At 49.5% G+C, this 22,916-nt stretch overlaps 1 protein-coding gene across 6 annotated transcripts in view; it reads right to left on the bottom strand.

The window, feature by feature from the left end:
• The window catches only part of SLIT1 (slit guidance ligand 1), a 190,196-nt gene that overhangs the window by 4,928 nt on the left and 162,352 nt on the right, over positions 1 to 22,916 (bottom strand). For 4 of the 6 annotated variants that reach the window (XR_004732101.3, XR_004732100.3, XM_035268647.3 and 1 more), the window contains exons 26-34: positions 17,263 to 17,426; positions 14,965 to 15,089; positions 14,571 to 14,668; positions 10,361 to 10,500; positions 10,085 to 10,178; positions 7,366 to 7,503; positions 3,189 to 3,426; positions 1,424 to 1,554; positions 845 to 999 (exon numbers count right to left, since the gene is read on the bottom strand). Coding sequence is in view for 4 of the 6 variants with exons in the window: in XM_035268647.3 (XP_035124538.2) it covers positions 845 to 999; positions 1,424 to 1,554; positions 3,189 to 3,426; positions 7,366 to 7,503; positions 10,085 to 10,178; positions 10,361 to 10,500; positions 14,571 to 14,668; positions 14,965 to 15,089; positions 17,263 to 17,426 (1,283 nt within the window). In the remaining 2 variants the exon portion in view is untranslated. Of the gene's footprint in view, positions 1 to 844; positions 1,000 to 1,423; positions 1,555 to 2,024; positions 2,511 to 3,188; positions 3,427 to 7,365; positions 7,504 to 10,084; positions 10,179 to 10,360; positions 10,501 to 14,570; positions 14,669 to 14,964; positions 15,090 to 17,262; positions 17,427 to 22,916 lie in introns of those variants that run through there. The other 2 variants (XM_078346187.1, XM_078346188.1) reach the window with 2 other exon arrangements.

Below are 22,916 nucleotides of genomic sequence, written 5' to 3' on the forward strand. Positions count from 1 at the left end.
TGCCACCTTGGAGGGCCCAGACTCCTTTCCCAGATGAAAGGGAAAAGCTGCTTCCTCTTCGATTGGAGCTGGGGCATCAGGCCTGGCAGTAGCCTGTTCCTAGTCTGGCTGCCCTCACCAAGCCACCTTCTCTCCCAGGTGAGCATTTACCTCCCAGAGACCCCAGCCATAGCAAAGGGGTGGGGCTGAGAACTCATGTGTGTGGTGCTGGGTCACTGCTTTTACGGCTGTCCCTTCTCAGCAGCCCTCTGAAGTAGGGCTTGCTAAGCCCCATTTGACAGATGCTCATGACTGGCCTGTAATTGCAGGGCCATCCCTCACCCCTGCCCCAGCCTTAGCACAACCCCCGCAGGGTGGAGACCAGCAGCCTGCTCATCAAGACCTAGAAACGCTTGCAGGTGGTAGATGGGGTCATCTAGCCTGCAAAGCCTCTAAGGCCAGCAGAGGCAGAGGCTGATGTAGGGACTCAGTGCCTGAGTCTCTTGCAGTGAGTCTGGCCCTCTGAGGGCCCCAAGACTAGACTCTAAGCCACTGAAAAGCCCCTTCTGGCCCAAAACCAAGAGGAAAGGTGCCCACGGTGTCGCAGACAGCTTAAATAGTCCCAGGACCTCCCCTAAGCCAGGCCTCACACCCAACCCAAACAGCCATCCTTCTTGATCAGTCTGGGCCAGGCAGAGAGCAGCTGGGCTCCAGGCAGCGAGGCCAGTCCTGCAGCTTGGCTACCACCAGGATCATCTCCCTTCTTGACATTTCCCACAGCTCAGTCCCTGGGCACCAGTGCTCCTAGCCAGACTCAGGCCAGACAGCAAAAGAGGCCCCCCCTCCGCCAGGGCCAGGTCCTCACCTCCCACATAGAGTGGCGCCTCACTGTTGAGCGTATAATGTTTCCCAAAGTTGTCCATGGTCATGGGGCTGCCTCCATCAATGGAGAGATTCACCATCTGGTCAAAGGCGACCAGCTCAACAGTGTGGAACTGCCCATCATTGATCGTCTCGGCACTGGAAGAAGAGGGGGTTCCCCGCCCCAGGAAGTGAGCATCAGTCTGGACCATCCCTGCTTGGGCACTTCCCCAGAAACACCAGCAGCTACTCCCCAGGAGACTAAATCTTAAGGACTGTGGGGGCTCAACGGCCTAGTGCCTGATCCCTCTCACTCCCCTTCTTGGACTCCCTGGGCAAGGCTGAGAGGTTTCAGGCAGGGGTCTCAAACTTACGAGTCTCCTCCTCCCCATTAAGGAGCTTCCTCTAAGGTGGTGGAAGGATGGAGAAGGGTGGGACCCCTGCACAGGCCTCAATGACCTGATGGTTCAAGTGTCCTTCAAACTTGGACAGCCCTTGATAACCACCCACTTTTGGCCCAAGAGGCCTCGCCCTGGCAGTCCCATACCCCTGAGGCCAGCTGGGGGACATGAGGAAGCCCTACCTGTAGATGGCAGAGCTGGGGTAGCTGCCTGGGTCGTAGCTGACACGCACATGGCCCTGGTACAGCTCAACTGCAATGTGGTCGTTGTCCCCGTTGTACAGAAGGATCCCATTGTCCTCTGCCGTGGAGACCTGATGGGCAGTGGCACTTTCTCTCCCACCCCACCCCACCCCACGCAGCAGCAGCAGAGGCTGGCAGGTGGGGCAGAGAGAGGACCCAAGGTTGGAAGAGAGATGCTCTCTTCCTCCACCTGGCCAGCCTCCCCAGGACCATTCCTCCAGAGGGCGCTGACAGAGGCTGCAGCCTCAGGTTCAAGCCCCATCCACTGCCAGCCTGGCCAGGTCCAGGCAGAGGAGGGTGCTGGACCACTGAAGCCTGGAAACTGTGTGCCAGAGAGTGGCCAAGAGACCTCAGGACAATCTTTCCAGAGAGAAAAATTAGACTGGGACCTCTCTCTGCTGAGTGTGGGTGCCCTGTCCTGTGGGCCTCAGGGAGCTAGCTGCTTAGGGTGGGAACTACGGAAAGGACAAGTTCAGGAAGGCTCTCTGAGAGCCAGAGTCATCCAAGCCTAGTGGAAGGAGCCACTCAGAAAGTAGTGCCTGTCTCTGGAACTGTGCAAGCAAAGTGAGATCTTTGCCTCAGGAGGGAGATCCCTCTAAGATGCTGTAGGAGCCATGATCACTGTTCCCTACCTTGTCCTCCTTCCTCCATTTCATCTGGTAAAGACCCTGAGCCCCGTGGTCTGTGGAGCCAGGCATAGGACCCAGGCTGTCCAGTCACCCTGCCCCATCTCCTTGGACTCAGCAGTTGGTTCAGAGATGGGTATGTGACTAACACCAGGCCAATCAGAGATCTTTCTTGAGCTGACGGAATTAAAGCTTTCAAGGAAGAGCCTTTGTAAATGGTAAAAGATGAGGATAAACCCAGAACATGCCCAAGGCAATGGCTGATTAGGGTTTTGATGAATTTTATTTTTTGTGGTTAGGCTAGCTGTTGTCTTGCCATGTAGACTATGTAAGTGGGCAGGATATTGGAGAGGTGACATAGGGGAAGAGCAGAATGCGCATGTTTGAGAGGCTGAAGAGCTCTGAGAAAAAAGGAAAAGAGAACAAAAGAAAGGGAAGAAAGAGGTAGCATTTGTGACAGGGAATGGAAGCTGGAGGAAAGAGAAAGATGACTAAAGGAGAGTTTAACATTCCTTATCATGTGCTTGCAATATAAGCCACTCTCCTCTCCATGCCCTAAAAGTATTTAGCAAAACATTGATATATTTAACCAATGCTATTGAAGTGGGACTCAATTTACCTTCCCCCCACTAGGAAGATGTTCTGAGATGGAATTGAAGGCATGGAAAGGGCGATTTAAGGGACCCGAGGCACATTTGGTTATAGGGATTAGCCCAAAGTTAACTCAGGCCATATTCCAGCCACACATAGAAAGCCTCTCTGCAGCACTGGAGGCAGATGCTGAGGAGTAGTTAGGACAAGAAATGGTGGGAGAGGATGATGGCAAGTCTAGTTTTCTGAATCCAGTTACCCATGAGACCATGTCCACCCCTGCTCTGGTTTTGTGACTCTATAACCTTTCTAACTGTGCTTAAACTAGTTCAAGCTGAGATTCTGATATCCATATGCAAAGAGTTTTGGTTACACAGGGTCCTTTTAGTTCCCCAGGCACCATACAGGGACGCATCTTGATGCTCTGGCCTAAGCCAGGGTCCCCTGCTCCCTGACTCCCCTCTATGACCAACCCCTCTGGCACGCACCTGCAGGGTGATGTTGGCCCGTGGCCAGTTTTGCAGGTCAGTGAACTGCAGGTAAGTGTCCCGATCCACAAAGTTGACACTGAGCAACTTCTCACACTCAGGGCCACCGAAGCCTGGGAGGCACTGGCACACGGGCCTGTTGCCCTGGTCCACACAGTTGGCCCCATTCTGGCATTCAGTCCCCTCACAGGGACTCTTGGGGGCAGGCGGATGGGGAGGGATCTCACAGAGCTGTCCGCTGAGAGGAAAGGACACAAGTCAGAGAAAGCCAAAGAGGAAGGGGTATCTTCCTCTCCCACAGCCCTAAAGAGAAATTCACTAAACATTTTGGGAAAATGGATTCTTAAAGTGACAAAAGATGCTCCTAACAAACACTTTTCATGAGAGAGCTGAGAACCGGAAGGATACCAATAAACAAGTACGGTCCCTAGTCTAGCAGCATCAACATTACCTAGACACGCGATAGAAATGAAAAACCCACTGAATCTGCTTTTTAACAATATCCAAGATGATTACTGCCTATGTCAATAACTCTTCAAGGCAGATTTTACTATACCCATTTTACAGAAAAGAAAACTGAGACTTAAGGCACAGGCATAAAGAGGGAAAAGTCAAATTACTAAAATAAGAAATAAAAGAAGGGACATTACTACAAACCTTATAGAAATACAATGAATTGGCCAGGCGTGGTGGCTCAAGCCTGTAATCCCAGCACTTTGGGAGGCCGAGGCGGGTGGATCATGAGGTCAAGAGATCGAGACCATCCTGGTCAACATGGTGAAACCCCGTCTCTACTAAAAATACAAAAAAATTAGCTGGGCATGGTGGCGCATGCCTGTAATCCCAGCTACTCAGGAGGCTGAGGCAGGAGAATTGCCTGAACCCGGGAGGCGGAGGTTACCGTGAGCAGAGATTGCACCATTGCACTCCAGCCTGGGCAACAAGAGCGAAACTCCGTCTCAAAAAAAAAGAAAAGAAATACAATGAATTATAAAGGAATACTATGAATAAAAATATACCAACAAACTAGCTAACATAGAGAAATGGACAAATTCCTAGAAATATGCAAACTACCAAAACTGAACCAAGAAAAAATAAAAAATATGAATAGACCTATAACTAGTAAAGAAATTGAATTAGTAATCAGAAAACTTCCCAGGTCCAGATGGTTTCACTGGTGAATTCTACCAAACATTTAAAAACAATAAATATTAATTCTTCACAAACTTGTCCAAAAAATTAAAAATGAGGGAACACTTTCTAACTCATTCCATGAGACCAGCATTACCCTGATACCAAAACCAAAGATGTCACAACAAAAGATATCACAAAAAACTAGACCAATATCATAAATTTTGTCACCAAAATCCTCAACAATTATTAGCAAATCAAATACACCATTAAAAAAAAGATTATATACAATGACCAAGTGAGATTTACCCCAGGAATGCAAGGCTGGTTTGACATCTGAAATTCAATTAATAGAATACATGATATTGATAAACAAAAAAGCAAAAAAATAATGTTCATCTCAATAGATGCAGAAAAAGCATTTGACAAACTTCAACATTCCTTCATGACAAAAACACTCCACAAACTAGGAATAGAAGGGAACTGCATCAGTCTGATAAAGGGCACCTACAAAAAACACAACTAACATCATACTTAATAATGAGAGACTGAATTCTTTCCTCCTAAGATTAGGAACAACACAAGGATATTTGTTCTCACAACTTCTATTCAATATTTTACTGGAGGTTCTAGTCATGAGAGGAAAAAAGCAAAGGAATGAAGGAAGAAGGGAGAGGGAGGAAGGGGAGGAAGAGAAGGCAGGAAGGCAGGCAAGAAAGAGAAAGAGGGAAGGAAGGACAAATAAAATGCATCCAGATGATATGATCTTGTGTAAGAAAATCCTACAGATTCCACTAAAATGCTATTAGAATTAATGAAATAGTTCAGCATGATTGTAGAATACCAGAATGCACAAAATTCAAACAAAAATGAAATTAAGAAAACAATTCCTTTACAATAGAATCAAGCAGAATAAAATACTTAAGAATACATTTTTAAAGTGCAAAACTTATACTTTGAAAACTACAAGATGTTGAAAGAAACTAAAGAAGATCTAAATAAATGGAAAGGCATTCATGTTCATGGATCAATATGCTTAATATTGTTAAAATGGGAATACTGGCTAAATTGATCTACAGATTCAATACAATCTTTATCAAAATCCCAGTTAACTTATTTGCAAAAATCAACATGCTGACCCTAAGATTCATACAGAAATTCAAGGCACTCAGAATAGCCAAAACAATCTTTAAAAAGAAAAACAAACTAGGAGGACTCACACTTCCCAATTTCAAAATAGATTACAGAAACTACAGTAATCAAGAAAGTGTGGTACTGGCCTAAAGATAGTCATACAGATTAATGGACTAGAACTTAGAGTCCAGAAATATCCTTACATTTAGAGTTAGTTGATTTTGACAAGAGTGGCAAGACTGTTCAATCGGAAAGGATTATCTTTTCAACAAATAGTGCTAGTACAACTGTATGTATATCTGCATACAAAAAGAATAAAGTTGGGCCCCTACCTCATGCCATATATAAAAATTAAGTCAAAGTCAATCAATGACCTAAATATAAGAGCTAAAACTATAAAACTCTTAGAAGACAACATAGGTATAAATCTTCATAACCTTGGATTAGGCAATGGTTTCTTAGGCTACCCACAGCACAAGCAACAAAATAAAAAATAAACTAGATGTACCCAAAGTAAAAACTTTTGTGCATTATCAAGAAAAGACAACCAACAAAATGGAAGAAAATACTTCCCAATCATATATCTGATAAAGGACTTACCTAGAACACATAAAAAGCCTTTACAACTTAATAATGAAAAGACAAATACCTCAATTTAAAAATGAGCAAAGAACTTGAATAGACTTTTTTTTCCAAAGAAGGTATTTTTAAACGGCCAACAGCACATGAAAAGATGCTCAACATCATTGGGCCCTGAGGAAATGCAAATCAAAACCACAATGAGCTACCACTTCACACACACATACACTGCTGGTGGGAATGGTATAGCCATTGGGGAAAACAGCTTGGTAGTCCCTCAAACAGTTAAACATAGTTAACATATGACTCAGAAAATCCACACCTAGGCATATACCCAAGAGAATTAAAAGTGTACATCTACACAAAAACCTGTACACAAATGTAGGTAGAATCGGTCTTCATTATGGCCAAAAAGTGGAAACTACCTAAACACCTATCAACTAATAAGTGGGTAAACAAAATGTGGTATGTCCATACAACAGAACACTATTTAGCCATGAGAAGGAATGAAGTGCTGACACTTGCCACCACATGGATGAATCTTGAAACATGACGCTGAGTGCCTAATGCCCTTTTTGGCCTTAGCCCACCTGCACCCAGGTGAATAAACAGCCATGTTGCTCACACACACACACACACACACACACACACACAGAAACATGACGCTAAGTAAAAGCAGCCAGCCACAAAGAACAACAGATTGTACGATGCAACTTACAGGAAATCTCCAGAACAGGCAAATTTATAGACACAAATATTAGGAGAGTAGTAGCTGTCTGGAACTGGGATGAAGAGGGGCTGGTATGGCAGATAAGGGGTGTGGAGTTTTTTGGGGGGAAAGGAAAATGTTCAAAATTGATTGTGGTGACAGATGCCCAACTCTGGGAATAAACTAAAAGCCATAGAATTTTACATGTAACTGAGTAAACTGTATGGTATGTAAATTATATCTCATTGAAGCTATTTTTTTTTTAAATGAGTGAGTGGAGCATGGGATGTGGGTGGCCAGAGGGAGGGTGGGCCCTCTAACCTCCCAGGGGAGCCAAGTGGGCAGGTAGATGCCCTTTGTGGTAGGATGTGTCCTCAGAGGCTCGGCTAGGCAGGTAAGCAACAGGAACAAGCAGGTTAGGGGTCCTCTGCCTAGGCCCTGAGCAGTTCATGACTTTCCCAAGGCTGCACAGCTGGTGACTGGCAAAGGCATGGTTAAAACCCCAGCATCCAACTCCCAGGCTCTGACCCATATCCCTTTCCTTAGCAATGGCTGGAGGCTCCTGCCAGCCCAGGGGATGACAGCCACAAGGAGTCTCTCCTAGTGTGTCCAGGGGCCACTCACCTGTAGCCCTCAGCACAGAGGCAGGAGTAGCTGTTGACTTCATCCACACACTGAGCCCCATTCTGGCAGCGGTGGTCCCTGCAGTCATCCTGGTTCTCGCTGCAGTTGTCACCTGCGTAACCTGGCACACACTCACACCTGTGGGGTGGGGGGAGAAGGGACGGTTGGGGAAGTCAGCCGCACAGAGCCTGGGAAGCCAGAGGAGCGCACTGGGCTCCACCCGCCTCCCGCACCCCGCCGCTCACCACAGCCTGTACATGTGAGAGAGAGAACCTCAAGTTCCAGTAAGGCTGTGGGGATCTCCAGGAGGTCACACAGAGCTCTGGATCTAAAAGGGCCCCCAGGCCATCCTGGGAGCCTTTCCTACTAGGAGAAGAGAGCTCACGTGGACTTGAGGCAGGGGCCGGGGGCTGGAAGAGTGGACCCGAGTGGCAGGGGTAGATGGAGTCTCATCATAGAAGACCCACCCTCCCCAGCAACAGCACATGCAAGGCGAACTGTCAGCCCCTTCCTGACCTGCCCAGCGGCTCAGCTGCACCCTCCCTGTTCTCCAGGATCTACCACCCGTGACTGAGTTCCACAGGCTCCCCAACTCCTCTTTCCCCAGTCTCCCAGTCCTCGGCAGGACTGCTCAGTGGGTGCTGCGACCCCAGCTCAGCCCCCAGCTTCCCAGTTGCCACCATGCCTCACTGCTGGCCCCAAATCTCTCTGGGCTACTGTCTGCCTATCAAATAAAGGACACCCTCCTGTAGACCTTTCTAGTAATGGCCTTGCTCTCCATCCTGAAGGCCTCCTGCTCCCCTATACCAAGCCCACCTCACCAAGCACTTCCCTGCCTTCACACCCATGGATTCCAGAATGCTACCTCCTTTCTCCCTATATGGTCCAGCCAGCCCCATACCTCACTTCCTCCAGGGAGCCTCTGGGGAGTACTCCAGCCCTCACTGAGCAGTCTCCTTGTCTGAACTCCTTCTAAACTCCTAACTCTGAAGCTCAACCACACAACCTGGCAGATGGGTGCTCTTGCCTGTGTTTTTAACTCATTCCTTGTCCAGTGTTTTTCAGGGCATAAGAAATACTTTCAAGCCCAGTACGCACACACACACGCACGCACATACACACACACTTGAAACTGAATTCATACAATACTTATTATCCTTATAAGATGGTATGTTGCTTCCTGATACTTTGTTTCACCTTTTAATGTTAATCTTGACATTAACATCAAACAGGGGCTGGGGCTCCCTTTATATCCAATTGATCACAATCTGCTAATGAGTCTGGAGTTATACTCTGAAAAATGTTATAGTAACTAAGCCACCACCTACTCATTCATTCATTTAATGACTATATATTGGATATATGTCTTGGGTTCCAGGTAAAGCCAGGCACAGCTGAGCATGTCAGTTCCATCTTTCCACCAGGACAGGCAGTTGAGAGAATATGCACCAGCACTGCCCCATGTCCAGCCCCAGGTCCGGAGCTAAGCACCATGTTTGCCCTTCGTGATTGAGGGACTGTGCCAGGAGCTCCAGGCTGGACAGTGTGTAGTCCTGCCTTATCCCACCCTCCAAGGAGGGCGCACGCCACCCGATCTGCCACTGCTGCTTGGTCTGCCTGCCAAGCCCCATCCCTGAAAGCCCCCACAGGAGTGCAGCGTTGGTCCACTGTTTGGATGGAGGCTCTTGTGGGCCCATTGATCGTGGAAGCAGGCCTCAATGATCCTGGACTCTCACTTCCTGTCATGGGCCCCAGGCTGCCCCAGCTAGACAGGGGGCTCCTGGGGGACTCCATCCACCAGAGTTGGCCTGAGTCCCTGGGCTTGGGTTCCTCAGCCACAAGCCCCAAGAAGCTCTGCCCTGACCACCCCTTGCTGCCCTGATGGGTGGAATGGGGAGGTCTCAGAAATGAGACTATGTTTGCAAAACTGCAGTCAGAAGCGTCATTTAAAATATGTGTGACCTTCACAAAGCAGTCTTCAAGTAGCAGACACTTTCACATATGCTGGCAACAACCATGACGAAAATACAGGCCAATGACTTTTTCCCCAAACTTCCTGGGGCCAGATAGGTTTTGGAATTCAACACTTTTTAGGTTTTGGTAAGGTCAGACTGTGCATATCACACAGCCTGCTGGTAGGCGCTGAGGCAGCCCCGTAATCAGGCTTATTCATGTTTCTGCCACAAAATCTACACATATTCACATTACTTGGGATGAATAACAACAGAAAGCGATCTCACACCAGTGCAGGCCAGCTTTTATTACCAAATACGTCCAGGTCAGATCAGATTTTGCCATGAGATGGGACACTTTCCCTCGTTTTGTGGATTTTGTAATTGGGGATAAGAAATGGTGGATCTGGAATTGTAGCCCGGAGCACTTAACAATGCCAGACCTGGAGCTAAGTGCTTTCCATGCATTTTCTCAATTACCCTTGCAACCACCCCAGGAGGAAGCTACTGTTGCGCCAGTTTACAGGCAAAAAAACAGGCTCGGAGCAGGCAAGTGACACCTGCAGGGTCATGCTTCACACCCAGGTCTCTGTGCCTCATACCCCTCCACCCACCACCCTGCATGGATTCTCAGGAACCCTGTAGAACTGACACCAAACCCACTGGATAAGTGCGGAAATGAGGGTGGGGTATGGAGCCCAGATTGGAATCCAGCCTGACTCAGTGACCAGCGCTCCTCCCTGGTCCTGGAAAGGGGAAACACTGACCTGGGCCCATCCGGGGTGCCCACACACTGGGCCTTGTGTTGACACGGGTTCAGATCTGGAGAGCACAAGTCCACCAGCTGCTCACAGGCCCTTCCTGGGGAAAGAAGGAGCAAGGGGCAGGAGAAAAGCTGCTCTCCTGTGCTCTGCCAGGTGGCCAGGCCCACAGAAACCACCTGCACACACTGAGCTGGGGACCCCTTCCACTCCGGGTCATGGGGACTCCGGGCTGTCTCTGTCCCCCGCCTCCCCCAGACACTGCATCCCTGACACACTTACCCTCATACTGCAGGGGGCACTGGCAGGTGTAGTTGCCCACGCCGTCCACACAGATGCCCCCATTGGCACAGGCGTGCTCCACACAGTCATCTGTGTTCACCCCACAGGTTGGTCCTTCAAAGCCAGTGGGACAGGAGCACCTGTGTGGGGAAGGGGAGGACGGAGAGACAGCCCTCCTGGGACACTGGTGGAAGCCTGTGGCTCCCAGTCAATATCACCATCCCACAGAGTTAAGGTCCCTACTCTGGGCCAGGCCCTTGCCAGGTGCTGGGTGGGGCTAGAGGTGACCGAGACTGACCCTGCCCTCATGGGATTCACTCACAGTCTAGTGGGGAGGCAAAGGGGAGGTCGGCAGTGAAAGGAGAGGTAGTAAGGAAATGTGGTGTAAGCACTGAAGCCAGGGAGCCGGGACAGAGGAGCAGGAGACACCTGGCTCCTCCTTGGCAAAGAGTGATAAGGGTAGGCTTCCTGGAGGAGGTGATGAATTAACCAAGGACCCTGACAAGGGAGAGCAGGAAGGGGAGGAAGTTGACTGGGGCAAAGGAGTGTATAAAAGCCTGGAGTGGCTGGGTGCAGTGGCTCATACCTGTAATCCCAGCACTTGGTGAGGCCAAGGAAGGTGGATCACCTAAGGTCAGGAGTTCAAGACCAGCCTGGCCAACATGGTGAAACCCACCTCTATTAAAATACAAAAATTTGCTGAGTATGGTCCCATGTGCCTGTAATCCCAGCTACTCAGGAGGCTGAGGAAGGAGAATCACTTGAACCTGGGAGGCGGAGGTTGCAGTGAACTAAGATCATGCCACTGCAGTCCAGCCTAGGTGACAGAGTGAGACTCCATCTCAAAAAAAAAAAGCCTGGAGTGGAAGGGAACCCCATGGCCAGTCTTCTGTCAGGGCCCTGCCCATTCACACGGTTCAATACTTCAGGAACACAGACTTCAGGCACAGTGAGCAAGGGGCTGCGATGAGCAGGAGCCTGGTCACGAGGGGCCCTGGGGGTCAGTGACCTTCAAGCCAGGATACACCTTCCCCTGGGGCACCCCAGGTTTTCCAAGGGGTGTGTAGATCAGAGAGAGGTCCAAGAAATTAATTTCCAGATCTTCAAATATCTGCATGAGCTCCTCCCTAAATTGACGCGGCCTGGAACACTAAAAAGGTGGCCTGTCTCCCAGTCCCAGCTCTAACAGACTGGAGGCAATGGGACACACCCTCCAGGTAGAACGGGGGGCATGCTTCCAGGTGCCAAGTAAAGGGGCAATTAGGAATCCTGATGCTTAGAAAGTGAATGAATACATACAATCTAAGTCAAGAGATTTCCAGTTCTGTGTACTGGAAGTAATTGAAGGAAGGCCTCATGGAACTGTCAGCTGATAGAATATTAAAAATAATCTTGATGACAGGTCACTGTGGAGATTTGGCATATAAACTGGGAAGGCTTTCAAAGAATTAAGTGACACCGCTATAATAAAACTAATCTCATCAGTTTATTTACATGAACAAACTTTTCCAGAATTTATATCTATAAAAACAAAACAGGAGTAAATCTGCTGTGTCTTTTCGTATTCTGCAACATTCATCCATAAACCAACTGAGAGAAGAAAAGCAAAGCATCCCATATCCATCTCATTAAGAGAGACACAGTCTAATAACATTTTCCTTTTATATGTACTAATTTTCAATTTTATAATACAGTTAAGTCGTTTTAAATTATTGTAGGGATAACTCGCTGCAAAAGAAACTTTAAATCAGAGGCTTACGGTGATAAGAAATAATGAAACACCTTTCAGTTTTAACTTACGTGTACCTATGTTGGGGACAGAGACGTATGGCAGGGTACCCAAGAAAAGACACTAGCATAAAAACCTATTAGGTTAGAAAGAAATATGGGAGGGTAAGGAATAAAATGGAAATGCTAGAGGAGAAACAAGAACAAGGTAAAATATTTAACTGTTAAAGAACCTGATCATGTCATTTTAAAGTGGGATCCAATTGGCTGGGCATGGTGGTGCATGCCTGTAATCCCATCACTTTTGGAGGCCAAGATGGGTGGATCCCTTGAGGTTGGGAGCTCGAGACAAGCCTGGCCAACATGGTGAAACCCCATCTCTACTAAAAATACAAAAATTAGCTGGATTTGGTGGTGCACGCCTGTAATCTCAGCTACTCAGGAGGCTGAGGCAGGAGAACTGCTTGAACCCAGGAGGTGGAGGTTGCAGTGAGCCGAGATCTCGCCACTGTACTCCAGCCTGGGTGACAGAACAAGACTCTGTCTCAAAAAAAAAAAACAGTGTCAAAATGCTATGCTGTTTAGATTTCACTGGAGGATGATAAAAGAATGATTTAATGTCATAGTTTTTAAAACTTAATTTAATTTTTGGTTTTAGAAACAAAGTCTCACTCTGTTGCCCAGGCAGGAGTGCAGTGGTGTGATCACGGCTCACTGCAGCCTCTACTTCCTGAGCTCAAGCAATCCTCCCACCTCAGCCTCCTGAGAAGCTGGGTCTATAGGCACTCGCCATGACACCTGGCTGATTTTTACTTTTCTGTAGAGATGCGTTTTGCCATGGGGATTCTGCCATATTGCTCAGGCTAGCCTCCAACTCCCGGTCTTAAGGCCCTTCCACCTCAACCTCCCAAATAAAGCAATAGTTTTTATCTTTAAATGTTCATAATATTTACAATATCTGGAAAATTACCTCCTTTGCAATGAAAAACTTATCATGAACATTTTAGCTGTCAATCTAAGAATGTGTGAGGGTTTTTAGAATATGTTTGGGGAGTATGTGAGTAAAAAGAATTCAAACCACCATTTCAGGAAATGGTCTGTGGTGAACTTTTTCCCCTGAAGGCTGGAGGGGACCAGCAGCAGGGTTTTCTGCTGGGGTGACAGGATCAGCCGCACATTTCAGGAGGTGCCCTCTGGTAGCAGCTAGAGCAGGGCAGTGGGAGTGGACATGGGTCAGGGGATAACAGGCGCCCAGAGAGCCTCAGGGTTGAGGGGGACTCATGGAGGCACCCCCTTTCCACCTGCAGGGCCCGCTCCCCCCGGCCCCCTATCTGTAAGGCGGTGAGGTGAAGGGGCTGGCCTATCCTCCATCTCAAGGTGAAAGGGGTGTCCTTTCAGCCCCCACTGAGTGTCTCAGGAATGAGGGGCGCGCCCATGGAGCTGCTCACCAAAGCCCAGAAGAGGCTGGGTGCAGAGTGTAAGGATGCCGTTTCCAAGGCAACCCAGGGAGGAGAGGCCACGTACTGTTTCATTTTTACATCTGGTGATTTGGGTGGCAGAGGCAGGCACAGCCATTTCTGCCCTAGACTCAACATCATTTTCTGAAGAGCCAATTCATTGTGCCAGCAATTTATTTTCAGCAACTAAATACTACGTATTCCTCAGGAAAGCTCTGGGAGGGTGGGGCTTATTGGGGGATCCTGGGGGAAGTAGCCAGTGGGAGGGGGTTTGGGCGGTGATGTCGGCTCTGGAAGGACTTAAGAGATGGGGTCACTAGCGCTGGCCCCTTCAATGAATAGCAGGAAATGGGCTGCTCAGGGCAGGGCTGGGGGCCACCCCTCCCACAGTGCCCAATGTGACTTATAAGATGGGGGGACCCCAAAGAGACCAAACAGGCCTGGGCTCCCACCTCCGGGCAGGCCTCACCCACCCAGCAGCAGCCTCAGCTGTGTCTCGGGGGCTCAGGGTGGCAGCTTCAGGGGGCTGGCCAGGGCCCTGCCTGTAGGCAGCACTGCCAGGAGCAGGCTGTTCAAGGGAGATTGGAGGCTTTGGAGTGAGTGGAAATTTATAGGAATTCCCACTGTGGCGCTTGGCACTGCACTGTATATGCTTTGGCCATGGATTCCTGGTGCCTTCAAAAACACCCCCATGGCACTTGGCAGGAGCAGGAAGAAGGGCTGGAGTAGGAGGCAGCTGAGCCTGCTCCAAGCTCTGCTCTTCCCTAGAGCTGGGGAGCTGCACAGCTCAGGTGTCCACTGGTCTTTCTGTGCTCCCACCGCATCTGGGCAAGGAGGGGCTTGGCCCAGTGGGCTTGGAGAGCCATCTGGCTATGATTTGGTATACATGCCTGCTCCCCACAGCTGCCTCTACCTCCCCTCAGGGCACGGGAAGCCTGGGCCATCCCTGATGGAGAGGAGGGCCCTGAGGCACAGGTGCTGGCCCATCAGCACTCACCAGGCTCCTGCCCCTTCAGGCAACTCACGTGAATGGGGCATCCTCGTCCTCCTGTGCATGGCAGGTGCCCCCGTTTTCACAGGGGCCACTGGAACAGCTGTCCAGGGATACCTCACAGTCTCGGCCCTGGGGGGAAAATCAGTGATGGGGACCCCAGGGAGACCTGGGAATTAGTATGAGCCAACAGCCAGCCAGACCCTCAGCAGCTCAGCCTCCCTGTCCCAGGAGTTACTTGTTTTCACTCATTCATTTGCCCACTCTATTCATTCATTCATTCATTCATTCATTCATATGTTAAGTCATTGATTACAGGTTCACTCAAGCATCTGCTCTGAGCCAGGCAGTGCTCTGGGCCCTAGGGAGGGACAGTCTGCAGCGCACACGAGGAGCCCTCCTCCTCCCCAGCCTCTGCCTCCACTTACCTTATAGCCGCTGGGGCAAGCACACCTGTATACCTCAAGGGGGTCATTGTGGCAGGTGCCCTGGTTCTGGCAGGGACTGGACAAGCAGGGATCACACTTGGCCTGGACAGCCAGCGTGGGGGGACCTGCAGCAAGGAGAGGGTATTAGTACAGGGGGAGGGGTGGGCAGCCCAGGGCTGGGTATAGAGCCTCTCACCCCCCTAGGAGCCCACTTCCAAGGAGTCATTTCCCTCCTGATTTTTCCCTAGATTGTGCTCATACCACCCGCTCCCCCCCCACCCAAGCACTGCCCACCTTTCCAGCCTCCAGACCCTTTTCTGTGAAACAGGGTTAATGACAGCCCCTGCCTCAGGCATGTATTCCAATCATAGCCAGAGGACTCAGTGCAGCCCTGGGAGAGCTAAACCAGTGAATTCCAGTGTGCGCAGTGTGCTTGGCAGGCACGCAGTAGGCGCTGTGCACAGCAGCCATTAGGGCCGCATGATCCATGTAAGAAGGGCACAGCTGCTGCCACCGAAGTTGGTCAACCCTTGCTGTGTCCCCTCATGCCCTTCTGAGACAATGACCCCAGCCTGACACCTGCTGATTAGGAGGACAGAAGGTGGCCACCTTGGCAGAGAGGAGATGGTGGCTCTGTGAGCATCGTGCCCAAGCTTGGCTCTGCAGGTTGGCCATGCCAGGGAGCAGAGGTTGTTCCTCTCCATGCCTGAGCCAGGGAGGACCATTTCCCCCCACCTCCCTGCTATGGCAGACCCCTCCAGCATCTCCAGAATGCACTGGCTGTGGAGGTAACCAGAGGAGCCAGCAGCCACGCTACTTGGGACAACCCCCGCCAGGGGCATCAGGATCTCAGGAGACTAAATAGGAAGACCAGAGATCTCAGCCTTCCCCAGAAGACACCTTCTAGAAGGGGTGGAATATTGCTGCTGCTGAGGAGGCAAGAGCATGAACAGAAATAAAAACACTTTACAGCAAAAACTACAACACATGATGGACTTCTGGGGTGGAGGTGTGGTTGTTTCCTTTTTTTTTTTTTTCCTTTTCTTGAGACAGGGTCTCACTCTGTCACCAAGGCTACAGTGCACTGGCACAAACATGGCTCACGGAGGCCTCAATTTCCTGGGCTCAAGTGATCCTCCCATTTCCACCTTCCCAGTAGCTGGGACAAAGGCACACATCATCATACCCAGCTAATTTAAAACATTTATTGAGGTGACAGGGTCTCGCCATGTTGCCCAGGCTGGTCTCGAACTCCTGGGCTCAAGCAAGCCACCCACCTCAGCCTCCCAGAGTGCTAGGATTACAGGTGTGAGCTACCACACCCAGGTGAGGTTCTATTTATCCAGATGTAGGTTATCTGGGTGAGTTCGGTTTGTGAAACTTCAGCAACTCATTCACTCATGATCTGTGTACTTTAATGTGTGTGCATGTTCTATTTCAATAATAATTAAAAAAACAAAAACAAAGAAAACCCTTCTCACCAACACCAATCCTACCCATTAAATAAACACAGAGCAAATGTTTCAGCATAAACTGACTTGCTCCCAACAGCCAAGCCACAGATCAGACCCCTCTGTCACGGCTGTGACAGCATCCTGTGAGCAGGGTGGCCCAGGACCTCCTCATTAACCAACGGCTGTCAGCTTCATTTCCGACGGTGGCCTCTGAGCTTGCAGAGGGCAAGGGCCATGTTCCGTGGCCTCCAGTGCCCTCCCCCTGCTGTGTCCCTGCACATAAAGCCGGGCCCAGCGGCCACTCAGCCACCTGTCTGTGCTCAGCAGGGCTTCTGGGGCTTGAGCTGTCTGTCACTCAATCCCTGAACATGTATTTACAATGCTCACAGTGGAGGGTCTTGGGGAAAAGCGGAAGCAGCCTCCAGTGACACTCTGGCTCTGTATTTCTGAAAATATCAGGAGAGTGGCTGCGGGGTCCCCTGCTCCACCAGGGATGGAGAGAGGTCTCAGTTAACTGTTGAACACAACTCCTACCAAACGGAGGTCTGTGAGCTGGCTCTGCTGAGGCTTGGAGCTTCCAGAAACACTGCTGCTATTTTTATTTTCCTTGTGTAACCACAGGGAGGGATTATAACCCTGATGGCCGGAGATTTTTCTGCCTGGCTTTTTTTGTCCGTGACATGTCAGGACTGGAAGGCAGTCATCAAGCTGCAGGTGCCTTGTTCCTGTCCCCTGACTCCCGGCCCAGTGGTCACCACAGGGATGCAGGCATGTTGGGAAGACCCTGAAGTGCTGGGCCAGTTCTGTGGCCCCCAGCAGCAGGAGGACACGCTCCTGGGCTTACCTTGGCATTCGAACTTCTTGGCAGGCGTGGTGAGGAGCAGCTTGCCCTCCATGTCTGGGGGCCCAGCACAGCGGGCAATGCCTGGTTCCTTGTAGCCAGTCTTCACCCAGCTGGACAGCCAGCGGAGGTGGCAGTCACAGTACAGGGGGTTGGCACCAATGGCCCTGAGCAGAAAGCAGAGAGAAGCAGGCATTACAGCTTCATAGGATTCCTCACCCACTGTGAACCTAGGATCCCAGGCACTACACCAGGGGCTGGCAAAAATCTGAGCCTCCTCCATTTCACATTTACTGTGTAGCCAGTGCTGTGTTGTTGCTGTCGTTTTTGAGATGGAGTCTCACTCTGTCACCAGGTTGGAGTGCAATGGCGCGATCTTGGCTCACTGCAACCTCTACCTCCTGGGTTCAAGTGATTTTCCTGTCTCAGCCTCCCAGGTGGCTGGGATTACAGGCACACGCCACCACACCTGGCTAATTTTTGTATTTTTAGTAGAGACGGGGTTTCACCATATTGATCAGGCTGGTCTCGAACTCCTGACCTCAGGTGATCCACTCATCTCAGCCTCCCAAAATGCTGGGATTACAGGTGTGAGCCACCGCACCCAGCCGCCGGTGCTGTTTTAAGCACTGCATACACACTGTCTCAGTCCTCACCACACACTACTCTCCTCATTTCACATGTGCAGAAACCGAGGCTCACAAAGACTGAGGATCCCACAGAGAAACGGGGAGCTGGGACTTGAACCCAAGTTGTTGGGGCCAGAGCCTACGAATGCACTGCCTCCGGTGTGCATGGGGAGAAGGCAACCCACATCGACCGCTGCAGTGAGACAGCGGCTTTCCTGTGTTTGTGCACCACATCATGTCACCAGCCCCGTTCTGCAAGTCTTCTCTCCATCTCAAAGATGTGGGCGCTGAGCCACCCATGGAATAAGTAATTTCCCTGGGGTCACACAACTAGCGAAGGGCAGCGCCTGGATCCAGATGCACTGCTGCCTGCCTCTGAAACCCATGCTCTTATTTTCCTTTGCATTTTTAATTAAACAGAACACATGAATGCATTCTCATTGTCAGCCACTTTCAGACACTGCAGACGAAGCAAGCCTCCGCCCCGCTCAACACTGTGAGTGATTAAATGCCACTGAGTTGTACACTTTAAAAAAAAAAGGTTAATTTGATATGATGTGAATTTCACCTCAATTTTTGAAGGCACAGTCCTGTGTTACTGGTGGGGGTGCAAAATAGTAGAGCCCCTGTGGAGGGGGATTATGTGACACTTATCATATGACTCACACAGTTGCCTTCTGAGCCAGCCATTGTTTCTGGGTGTTTACCTGTGGGCACACGTAAAGACATCCGTGCAATGGCCCTATTTGTAATAGAAAGACTGGAAACCCTCATGTTCGTCAATGGGGAGTGGTCACATAAACTGTCATACATTCCCATTACAAAAAACAGAAGTCTACAGCTCACTGTCACTGCCCTTCACAAGGGGACACACGGCTGCAGGGTCACCATGCTCAGGCGTGAGGCCTTCCAGGCCTTCCCCCAACGTACACACATGGTTCCTCCTTACAAAGCACAGCTCTACTGAGCAGCTTGCTCCTTGTCACTAAACAGCACACCTGGGGAATCTTCCCAGTCAGTATATAAGCATCCATCTCACTGTGTCCACGGTCCCACAATATCCCGAAGAGTGGATGATCAGGGCACTGTGAGCAGCGTCCCTGCTGCTGGACATTCTGGTTGCTTCCAATGGCAGTGAACACTTGTACGTGCCTCTTTGGTTTTTTTCCCTCAAGACAAGGTCTCGCTCTGTGGCCCAGGAGTGCAGTGGTACAGCCTCGACTCACCGCAACCTCTGCTTCCCAGGTTTGAGTGATGCCTTAGTCTCCTGAGTAGCTGGGATTACAGGTGTGCACTACTATGCCCAGCTAATATATATATATATTTTTTTTTGTATTTTTAGTAGAGACAGGGGTTTCACCATGTTGGCCAGGGTAGTCTCAAATTTCTGGCCTTCAGTGATCCGCCCACCTCAGCCTCACAAAGTGTTGGGATTACAGGTGTGAACCACTGCGCCCGGCTCCTCTGTGTGAGGTATGAATATTTCTCTAGAACAGATGCCTAGAAGCAGGACTCAGGGGGCAGAGGCAGAGCGTGTACTATGCTAATAGCCGCCCTGCTGGCAGAGGTTGTATCCACTCACACTGGCCATCAGTCCAAGGCTGTGCCTGCTCTCCCGTCTGCACCAACATATTGCCAATCCCTTTCTTTCTTACCAGTCTGATGGGCAAGCTCAGAATCTCTCCACTAAACCACGTGAGAGACTTAAAGATGGACAAGACATGGATTTGAGAGGAAAAAAGAGCCAGAGTTCCAGCCGGGTGCCATGGCTCACACCTGTAATCCCAGCACTTTGGGAGGCCGAGGCCAGCAGATCACCTCAGGTCAGGAGTTCAAGACCAGCCTGGCCAACATGGTGAAACCCCATCTCTACTAAAAATGCAAAAATTAGCCAGGCGTGCCAATGCATTCCTGCAGTCCCACCTACTCAGAGAGGCTGAGGCAGGAGAATCAGAAGTTGCAGTGAGCCAAGATTGCACCAGGCGCTCCAGCCTGGGTGACAAGAGTGAAACTGTCTCAAAAAAAAAAAAAAAAAAAAACAAAGAAAAGGAGGGAGGGTAAGAGGGCAGGCAGGCAGGCAGGCAGGCAGGGAGGGAGGGAGGGTTAACCAGGGTTCTCTGATTCAAATAGGAAAATCAACACCTTATGCCTGTACTTCATCGATAGCAACATTATTTTGAAGATATAAGGCTGAATAACATGAATGAGAATGGGCACATTTACTAAGTAACCAATGGATGCCCTGCCATTTCCACCTGTTCCTGGGCAGGACAGAGGAAGTGGTTCCCTTGAGATGGGTGCAAGCCGATTAAAGCGGCAGTGGCTCTGAACAGCAATTCCCCAAAACAGCTCAGCTGATGATTCATGATCTTATGAATCAGGCTGAACAAGACCTGGACTCCGGCCCCAGGCAGCTGCACCCTGCCTGGGTGACCTTGAGTGGCTCCCTTAACATCTCTGGGGGTCACTTCGTGCTTCAATAAAGAGCCTGCAACCTAGAGAAAGGAGACAGACAAGCAAACATGACCTCAAAGAGGTGCCGAGGGAGGGGCTCTGGAAACAGCAGGTTCTACCTCGGCATGGGTTGGGTTTTTGCTCCATAATTGCTGACAGCATCCATCCTGGCTAATGGATGGAAGATTTTTTTTGAAGCGCCAGTATGTTTAGAAAAACAAAGACTCTAAGATAACAGGAATTTTAAAATGGTGACATATTTAAAATGCTTACACTCACCAGATTAGTATTTTTATACTAATAAAAAGCATGATGTCACATAAGTATGTTATCAAAAGATAAATACACAATTTATGTAAAAGTATTTTTATAGCACATGATACAGAGTGTGGCCTGGCAATGAGCCATGAGTTGAAGGGTGATTGGAATGCCTTCTTTCAGTCCTGTAGCTCATTTAGAGAAAAAGGCCGACAAGAGGAAATCTGAGGCCCTGTGGATGTGTGGCCCGTGACGTGGCTTATGGTTCCCTCCGTAAACGGCAGCCAAGTGGCACCTGAGATTAAGTGCTCCTTCCCCTCACTTCATCACAAAAAAGATGGTGCAAAGGCCCAGCTAAAGTGATTCAAAAATATGAATTCTGGACTGGCCCACACTTGCTTTTCCTTGTTTTTATATTTAGCAGACTCTAAGCCACATCTGAATTCAACATCACAAGCTTTCATCGATCCAAAGGCTGGCTTTTTGTGGCTGAGGACCACCTTGCCGTCTTTTTGGTAGTACTTGTAATTCACATTCATCTGGGGACCATTTCTCCTGACGAAAACTGCTGTGAACTCAGTGGGGTGTGCAGAGCCAAGGCCTGACGGAGATGTATTTGGTGGGCAGGGGTCGTTGGGCAGACACTGCAGCCAGGCCACGTCAATCCAGAAGGACTGTGGATTCAGGTTCACACCCCAGCCAGAGTATAAATAACCCTTGTTCTTGATCTCTGGCATAATATGGAAATAGTTGAAACAGTAGCTATTTGATCTGTCCATGCCAAGCCCCTTCCTGGTTCCTATTTATGTAACCTGGACTGAAATAGCCTCTGCTGCTGCCTCGCAAGTTGTAGAACCATCCGCCCCGCTCCCAGGCGATCTTTCTGTGTGCAATACTGTCTCCTGCATTTGAGGGCAGAGACCAGTAAGTCCGCAGCTGTGTCAGGCACTAGCAGGCACCAATATCTGCTGAATGAATGAATGCCTGTCTAAAGCACAAGAAAAGCACAACATCTCAGTGCAAAGGAAATTCAAAAAGAAGAGAACCATCTATCAACCCATAAATGCAACTAATTTGATTTTAGTGTATTCCCTTCCATTTCCTGTGTATATGTTTGTCCATCAGAGTGTACAGTCTATTTTATTCTGGGGTTTCATCAAATAATAAATTACAGTGTTTACCAGGCACAGTGGCTCATGCCTTCCCCTCACCCCAGCACTTTGGGAGGCTGAGGCAGGTGGATCAATTAAGGTCAGAAGTTCGAGACCATCCTGGCCAACATGATGAAATCCCCGTCTCTACTAAAAATACAAAAAATTAGCCAGACATAGTGGCAGGTGCCTGTAATCCCAGCTACTTGGGAGGCTGAGGCAAGAGAATTGCTTGAACCCGGGAGGCAGAGGTTGCAGTAAGCTGAGACCACACTATTGCACTCCAGCCTAGGTGACAGAGCAAGGCTTCGTATCAAACAAAAAATAAAAACCCTCCAGATTTTGAGCTGGAAAAAAGATGTACTTGGGTATTATTTGGTTCTCACGAGAAAGGAGGAAAGGTAGCAAGCTGCCCATCTGCACAGTTAAACCCTGAGTAGAAGAGACACTAAGGGGGGATGCGAAGGTATAAATGTAGACCAGATGCTGAAAAGGCCTAGCCCGGCAAGGTGGACAGTGAAAGTGGACACTCAGCTATGCCCAGGGGTATGCAACAAAAGCTACGTGGTTCCAGGGTGGCAGCGGCCCCTGGTGCCCAGCAGAGACAAGCACAAATGCTCTCTGGAGAGGAGCATCTCCAGAGCATCTCCAATTTAGGTCTTCAGAATTCCTAAAGACATGCTAGCAAAAATGAGCATGCAACCAAAAATTATCCAACACAGATGGAAACAAGCCCCTGTGAATTGGAGGTCAGTAGGAATGATAAACAACACTGTCCCCACCTGGCCTATGTCCAGAGTCACCACTTCCAGCAGGGCTCACTCCTGCCTCCGCCCATCCCACTCACCTTCTGTATGTCACCATGGGCTTCCCAGGAGTTTCCTACAACTCAATTCTCTGCAATTCCCTTTCTATATACAATGAGGTCCGAACTCCTTAGCAGACACAAACGGCCCTTCACAACTGAATTCCAGTGTCCCCTTCCAGATCCGTCTCCTCCCACCCCACATTCCTTCCCTAGCCAAGCATCCTTTATCCTGTACTGGACAACGTAGCATCCCTGAACATGCCCTTTGCTGGCTTTCATGCCTTTGCACATGCTCTTCCCTCTTCGTAGAATTCTTTTTCTCACTTTCTTCAACTGGCCAACTCCTAGTTCCTCTCC

The sequence above is a fragment of the Callithrix jacchus genome, chromosome 12 (assembly GCF_049354715.1).
Source record: "Callithrix jacchus isolate 240 chromosome 12, calJac240_pri, whole genome shotgun sequence".
NCBI classification, from domain to species: Eukaryota; Metazoa; Chordata; class Mammalia; order Primates; family Cebidae; genus Callithrix; species Callithrix jacchus.